This window comes from Palaemon carinicauda, chromosome 4, assembly GCF_036898095.1.
Source record: "Palaemon carinicauda isolate YSFRI2023 chromosome 4, ASM3689809v2, whole genome shotgun sequence".
Taxonomy (NCBI): domain Eukaryota; kingdom Metazoa; phylum Arthropoda; class Malacostraca; order Decapoda; family Palaemonidae; genus Palaemon; species Palaemon carinicauda.
In genome coordinates, this window is record NC_090728.1 from 43,115,898 (window position 1) to 43,124,312 (window position 8,415).

Below are 8,415 nucleotides of genomic sequence, written 5' to 3' on the forward strand. Positions count from 1 at the left end.
AAGATATAAATACAAACCAGATTTATTTTCATTCATTCAAAATCATTACCTACTCCTGAAGGCGGGTACTCCTTAAACTTACCGTTAAGAATTTCCTGATAACTTATAGCATATGAGAGAGAGAGAGAGAGAGAGAGAGAGAGAGAGAGAGAGAGAGAGAGAGAGAGAGAGAGAGAGAGAATTAAACTTACCTTTACAACTAAATTTCTTAAAGATATAATATATATCAAGAATATCTATAAAGCATATTCTAAGTCGAAGCAATGCAGCTTCACCTGCTATAGAATACTAAGCATAGGTATATAAATCTTATCCTGGGTAACTATAGTCACCGCAAAGATTCCAGGCGGAATAAGCCCCACCCCCTGATGACGTTACAGCCAATCACGTTGTCTTCCATGTTAGCAGTGGTCACAATACATCCCCTTAAAAAAATCACACGATTGGCTATGACGTCATCAAAACGGTGGGGCTTATTTTGCCTGAAAGCCAACAAAATTATTAGAGATAATAAACTCTATACCCAAAAGAGTAAAAAGATAGAAATACACGACTTCCATATAGAAAATTATTGTCAGAACCAAGAGGTAATTTAGACACAAGTGCAATAATACACCCAGTGCTGTTTCATTCCTTAAACCCAAATTAAGAAGACATGCAACTGAATTAATTTTCTATTACGTGAACATAGTGCCAATCTCTCGTTGTTTGCAAGAACAATTTTTAATTTCTACTGCTAAGGAAAAGCATAAGAGCAATTTTTATGTTAGTGTTAAGTGTATAATATATTTTTCATATGAATTAAGTAGGCCATGTGTTATGCATGCAATAAAGAGGGGAAGAGAAGTTTGCCAATAAAGGTGAAGGGTAACTTTATCAATAAATGAGAAGGGTAACTCTATCAATAAAGGAGGGAGGGGGGAACTTTATCAATAAAGGAGTGGAGAACTTCGACAGTAAAGGTGGAGGATATCCTTATTAATAAAGAGGGAAGGAAACATATTCAATTGAAAGGGAGAGACGCTTTATCAATAAAAGGAATGGACAACTTCATCAATGAAGGCGAAGTGGAGAACTTGATAAATAAAGAGGGAGGGGAACATTATTGATAGAGAGGGAGGGAAGCTTTATCAATAAAGTGGGGAGGAAAACCTAGCAATAAAGGAATAGGAAAATCTATCAATATAGGAGGGGAGGAAAATCTATCAACAAATGGGTAGGAAACTTGATCAATAAAGGGGCGGAACTTATGTCACTATAAAAGAGGATGGAAACTTTATATCCTGGCGCTCTTAACTTCTAAAGAGGAGGCTTCATCAAGGAACGAAAACACATCGGGAGTCGAGGATAACAGGAAGCCATTGGGAGGTCCTTCCGCGCCTATAAAATCCTGCAACGCCTCTTTTGCTACATTTAGAAAAGGCTAACTCAGAAAGGAAAGGTACTTCTAGAATAATGAAAAAATGAATACTGAAAGTAATTTGATGGAACCGAAAATGAGGGAGTATTCTTCTCAACACTTAAGATAAGTTTCGGTAAAATAATTTATGAAAAAAATTTCAACAGTAAATAATATATCGAATGTTGAATATTTTAGTCTGAAATAATATATCGAATATTAAATATTTTAGTGGGAAATAATATATCGAATGTTAAATATTCTAGTGGGAAATAATATATCGAATGTTAAATATCTTAGTGCAAAATAATATATAGATAGCTAAATATTTTAGTGATAAATAATATATCGAATATTGAATGCTTTGGTGGTAAATAATAAATTAATAAATGTTAAATATTTTAGTAGTAAATAATATATCGAATACTAAATACTTTATCGGTAAATAATATGTCAAATGTCACACACTTTAGTGATAAAATAATACATCGAATGTTTAATATTCTAGTAGTAAATAATATATCGAATGATAAATATTTTAGTAGTAAATAATATATCAAATGCTAAATATTTTAGTGGTAGCCTAAATAATATATCGAAGGTTGAATATTTTATTGGTAAATAATCTATCGAATGTTAAATATCTTATTGGTAAATAACATATCGAATGTTAAATATTTTATTAGTAAATAACATATTGAATGTTAAAGATTTTATTAGTATATAATATATCGAATGTTAAATATTTTATTAGTAAATAATATATCGAATATCAAATACTTTAGTGGTGAATATATATCGAATGTTACTTATTTTAGTGATAAATAATATATCGAATGCTAAATATTTTAGAGGTAAATAATATATCGAATGTTAAATACTTTAGGGGTAAATAATATATCGAACATTAAATATTTTAGTGGTAAATAATACATCGAATGTTAAATATTTTAATATCAAATATCGAATGCTAAATATTTTAGAGGTAAATAATAAATCGAATGTTAAATACTTTAGGGGTAAATAATATATCGAACATTAAATATTTTAGTGGTAAATAATACATCGAATGTTAAATATTTTAATATCAAATATCGAATGCTAAATATTTTAGAGGTAAATAATATATCGAATGTTAAATACTTTAGGGGTAAATAATATATCGAACATTAAATATTTTAGTGGTAAATAATACATCGAATGTTAAATATTTTAATATCAAATAATATATCAAATGTCAAATATTTTATTCGTAAATAATATATCGAATAATAAATACATTAGTGGTAAATATATCGAATCTTAATTATTTAAGCGATACATAATATATCGAATGTTAATTATTTTAGTGATAGTTAATATAGCTAATGTTAAATATTTTAGAGGTAAATAATATATTGAATGTTAAATATTTTAGTGGTAAATAACACATCGAATGTTAAATATGTTAGTGGTAAATAATATATAAAATGCTGTATATTTTAGTGGTTGATACTATATGGAATATAACTAACTTTAATGGTAAATAATATATCAAATGTCAAATATTTTCTTGCAAATAATATATAGAATGTTAAATATTTTCTTGGTAAATAATATATCGAATGTTAAGTATCTTAGTGGTGAATATGAAATAATATTTCGAATGTTAAGAAAAGCGTGGCACAATATATGGAGAGCAAACAATATCATCGATAATTTTCCACATTAGTGATAACTACTCATATTTCCTCATTAATGAAGCTATTGGGATATTTACATATTTACTTACATACCCAATAATAATGCATGGGAGATATTCACATACACATTTTTATAAATTAATAACGCTTCATGTATAATTATTCATAATTTATCATTTAGCCTTCAAAGGTTCAGAGACGTAAACTTGAAGATCTCAATACGTTAAAATCAAAACTAGTCCAAACAACGTTCTTGCTGATCTCAATACGTTAAAATAAAAACTAGTCCAAAAAACGTTCTTTGCTGATCTCAATACGTTAAAATAAAAACTAGTCCAAAAAACGTTCTTTTGCTGATCTCAATACGTTAAAATAAAAACTAGTCCAAACAACGTTCTTTTGCTGATCTCAATACGTTAAAATAAAAACTAGTCCAAAAAACGTTCTTTTGCTGATCTCAATACGTTAAAATAAAAACTAGTCCAAAAAACGTTCTTTTGCTGATCTCAATACGTTAAAATAAAAACTAGTTCAAACAACGTTCTTTGCTGATCTCAATACGTTAAAATTAAACTAGTCTTAACAACATTCTTTACTGTAAGATTTAAGTGTCGAAATATTATACTGTGAATAATCAAACTTCCCCTTAACCTTCGTTTATATTCAAGGGATTTTTTGTAGGTTAGTTATATATTATTTTTTTCAATAATCGTTATATAAAAAAAATCGATAAATCCTATGCAAAGTTTTTTTCAATATAGGTTATATAGTTTTCTTATTAAAAGTTGTTTTTTCGATAAAGGTTATGCAATTTTTTTCCATTATAGGTTCTATATTTTTTTTTTTCAATAAATGCCGTAAGAAGGCATTTTTTAATAAAGGGTACATTAAGTTTATTTTGCCGCTTTAAATGTAGCAAAAGATGATCTAATTGAATATTTCAAGGAAAAGATACTTTACTAAGAGCATATGCCATTGTACGATTGATTTTGTTCAAAACTTCATAATACCACAAATTTAATATTAATTGATAATAATAAGACGTCACAAACGCACTTGAAAAGGGGGAATTAAGAATGAACTAATATTTGCGACTTAACTATTACAATTCATTACTCTGCTTACTTAACTATTAAAGAGACGGATATTTACCAATTATCATTACTAAATTTTTATTATTGGCGAATTTACAAATTAAGATCACTTCTAATCAAATGAAGAAAATGACTCAACACTACGTAGCATTATAAGTTTATCGCCATAGTTTATAATGGCAAATCTATTTTAACGCTGTCAGTGATCTTAAGATATCATTATATTATTTATTCAAGACTTCCAATATAGTTCATTTATTTCCTTTTCCCACTGGGCTATTCTTCCCTGTTGGAGCCCTTGGGCTTATAGCATTCTGCTTTTCCAACAAAGGTTGTAGTTTAGCTAGTGTAATACTTATAATTTAGTTATCCTTATCTACAAGAAATTTATTTTGCAAAGAAAATGCCTTTGAATAATTAGTAGCCAACGAAGCAGGATAAAAATAATATCATTATTGATAATTATTATTATTACTACTATAATCAAGAGCACTACAAAAAAGCACTACCCAAAAGATAATTTACTTTATTAACAGCAAGGGATATTTGACGAGAAGGGGAAGGATGAAATGAGGGTTTGAATTAGGTAAGAAGTGCCCAGGATGAAGGAGGAGGAGGAGGAGGAGGAGGAGGAGGAGGAGGTAAGAAGTGCCTAGGATGAAGGAGGAGGAGGAGGAGGAGGAGGAGGTAAGAAGTGCCCAGGATGAAGGAGGATGAAGGAGGAGGAGGAGGAGGTAAGAAGTGCCCAGGATGAAGGAGGAGGAGGAGGAGGAGGAGGAGGTAAGAAGTGCACAGGATGAAGGAGGAGGAGGAGGAAGTGGAGGAGGAGGAGGAGGAGGAGGATGAAGGAGGAGGAGGAGGAGGTAAGAAGTGCCCAGGATGAAGAAGGAGGAGGAGGAGGGAGGAGGAGGAGGTAAGAAGTGCCCAGGATGGAGGAGGAGGAGGAGGAGGAGGAGGTAAGAAGTGCCCCAGGATGGAGGAGGAGGAGGAGGTAAGAAGTGCCCAGGATAAAGGAGGAGGAGGAGGAGGAGGAGGTAAGAAGTGCCCAGGAGGAGGAGGAGGAGGAGGAGGAGGAGGAGGAGGAGGAGGGCGGCGCGGTGTAAGACGAAAAAAGGGATAGGCCCAAGACTCACCTGGAGAGGACTGAGGACTGTGGTAGAGGGACTCCGAGGAGCCATGAAGACCCGGGAGCCGCGGCAGAAGGACGGCCAGCGAAGACTTGCGCACACTCCCGCTACGCTCTAGAGTAATTCAGGAGCAACAACATCAGTGGGAGGTGCCATAGACAAGAGGATAAACAAAACAAAAAAAATGCTAGGGTATGTCAAGTATGTGTATGTTTGTGTATGTATGTGTGTTTATGATAGGAGTCACAGACGACAATGATAGCAACATACAAAGTCATACACGAAAGAAAACTTGGGGGGCTACATTAGATTAAGAGAAAACACAGACAATTCAGAATGCAGATGGGAGAAGGTTAAGGGCCAATTGGCATAACACACTATTAAAGACAAAACAAAAACATGAGTTGTATAAAACACAGATGAGATAAAATCCACAAAGCTATAGAGGGGACAATAAATACTTCTTTATATATAAAATGGAAATTTCATTACTCTTAAAATTTTGAGTCCTTGAAAAAATTCAACATACAATTCTTTTAAAATCCAATTTTTTTGTATGTGCACAAGCTGCTTGAATCAAAATATTCTGCTAAGGGGAAAAAATAGAGAGTAGTGTCCCTTAAAATATTTTCAAAGCAATCAGCAAATGATCTAAAAAAAATAACATGCTGACATATAACGAAGATTTGCAAAATAGTCAAATAATGACGTATCTTTGGGGGAAAATAATGAGCTATGAAAGGGTCATTCTTAAAGGCTATACATGGAGAGGAGAGAGAGAGAGAGAGAGAGAGAGGAGAGAGAGAGAGAGAGAGAGAGAGAGAGAGAGAGAGAGAGAGAGAGAGAAAGATGAAAACACAGTATAAAGAATGCAATTGAATAACTATAAACATCAATTATAATAATTATATCACCTTAAAAAATAACATTCAATTTCTATTGCCAACACAATGTAGCATAAAATTGCACATGCAAATGCAATTTGGCATTTCGAACAAGAGTCAGAAATAAACTAGAAATATAAACGATTGACCTTATCGTTAACTATGTGAGTGGATAAGCCACTGCCTGCTATTCAATAGGCAGTTCCACCTGCATTCGTTTCAGGAGTCCATTTACTGAAATCCAAGACTGACTTTAATATCAATAGACATAATGAGATGAAAGTTGCAAAGAACTGTAAATATGTGCAATTGAATCGTCACTTCCCAGATTCAGATGATAGATACATGAGTATTTTCATATAAACCCCGAATATATAATACATATATATATATATATATATATATATATATATATTGAGAATGATGGATAATAGATGGATATTAAGAATGACAAAATGGGTCCCTAGAGATTGTAAACCAATCAGGGGAAGGAAGAGAAGACGATTGATTGAGGAAATAAGAAAGTTTCGGGTGATATATATACATATATATACAAATATATATATACACACACACACATATATATATATATATTATATATATATATATATATATATATATATTCGTAAACCTCACAAGTACAGGCGATGTTCAGGAGAAATAAAACCCCCGATGAAAAATGCAAATCCTACGTGAATCCAGTAATCTATATATTCCATTTAGATCAGAACAGTTACACGGGCGAATTTAAGCTAACAATGGAATTGGAACTCTTTCAGGAATTCCGCTTAATCGCTTCCACCGCTTGCCATTCCTGTTCAATACAAGTTTATAAAAAAAGGAACAATAGTCACGCTGCCATAATGCTCGTTAATATGTCCCATCATTTAACTACAATGAGAGAGCATGCAATTCGGACTATATTCTACTTATTCTATCCCCTTGATGGCTTAATGCTTTAATTGACCAAAGACCTATTAGAAACGTCACTGACTCGTGATCTGCTGGACTGGGGTTCGAGTTCCGCTCAAGCTCGGTAGGCTCTTGCAGTGTCTGTAACCTCACTATCCTTGAAAGTTAAGGATTGGGGACTTGAGGGAGCCTATATGTCTACCGGATGAGCCATCTGTAACCATTGCCTGCCTCTCCCTGGTCCTAGCTTTGTTGGAGAGGGGGCTTTGGGCACTGATCATATGTATATATGGTCAGTCTCTGGGGCATTGTCCTGCTAGCTGAGGTATTGTCTTTGTCCCTTGCCTTTGCTATTCATAAGCTTCCTTTAAAAACTTAAGGATTCACCTAAATATATTTCTAATGTTTTACGTCTCAAGGCAGTATTAATTTCATGAACTTATGGGAATGCAAGGACTTTTTAACATTAGATTTCCAGGATCGTTATACATTCGATAGTTCTGGATACTGAATTGGTGGAAACATTGAATTAGACAAAATAACTATACACAGTACATTAAAGACATAGACTACTTGAAAGTCTAGGTATTAAAATATCAAACAGGGTTGCGTCCCCACCCCTTTGGTTTTACTAGCTTAAGAAATAAGAGGAGTTAGAAGTTTTTTTTTTTTAACTTTCTTTATCAATTTTTTTAATTTCAAAACAAAATAAATATCAGGTATATTGAGAATTTTCAAAAATCATTTATACTTCATCATTTTTGCAGTTCAATTAAATAGGATTAAAAGCACTTTCTTGTAAGTAGCTTTTCCAAAATGAATTTCTGAAATGTTTATTTATTTCAATATAAAATAATTTTTCAGCATCTTTTTGGATGGGCGGCCCGGGCTACAGCACCGCTTATACAATATTTTTGTAATGCTCTACTGCATAGCACAAAATGCAACATAAGAATTACATTACTTTTTGAAGTTGTATATTAATACTTCAGTATATCTTGTATTTTTTTTTTTTTTTTTTTGTATTGTAATACATAATTTTCAACTACTGTAATATACTGTATAGCGGCAATGCAAGAAAAATACATTGAAATAAACTTCTTGAAATTACATACCAATATTTTATAATTTTTTTCCGTTCTTGCAACAGCTTACTTTCATAATCAACAATAAACAGCAAACACCCATATAGAAATGTACATTAATTTTGACCATTAAACAGTAAGCACACCTTTAAAAATAAACACTTGAGTATTATACGTAAACATTACACCCTAACTAGCAAATTTTATCTCATTCTGTTAATATTATACGTAA

The 8,415-nt window shown here is 32.2% G+C and overlaps 1 protein-coding gene across 5 annotated transcripts in view; it reads right to left on the reverse strand.

Moving 5' to 3' along the window:
* The window catches only part of Orp8 (Oxysterol-binding protein-related protein 8), a 732,808-nt gene that overhangs the window by 240,292 nt on the left and 484,101 nt on the right, over positions 1-8,415 (reverse strand). For 3 of the 5 annotated variants that reach the window (XM_068372199.1, XM_068372200.1, XM_068372201.1), the window contains one exon: positions 5,309-5,416. The exons of the other annotated variants lie outside the window; for them this stretch is intronic. In XM_068372199.1, coding sequence (XP_068228300.1) covers positions 5,309-5,416 — 108 coding nt within the window. The remainder of the gene's footprint in view (positions 1-5,308; positions 5,417-8,415) is intronic. 5 annotated transcript variants of the gene reach the window in all.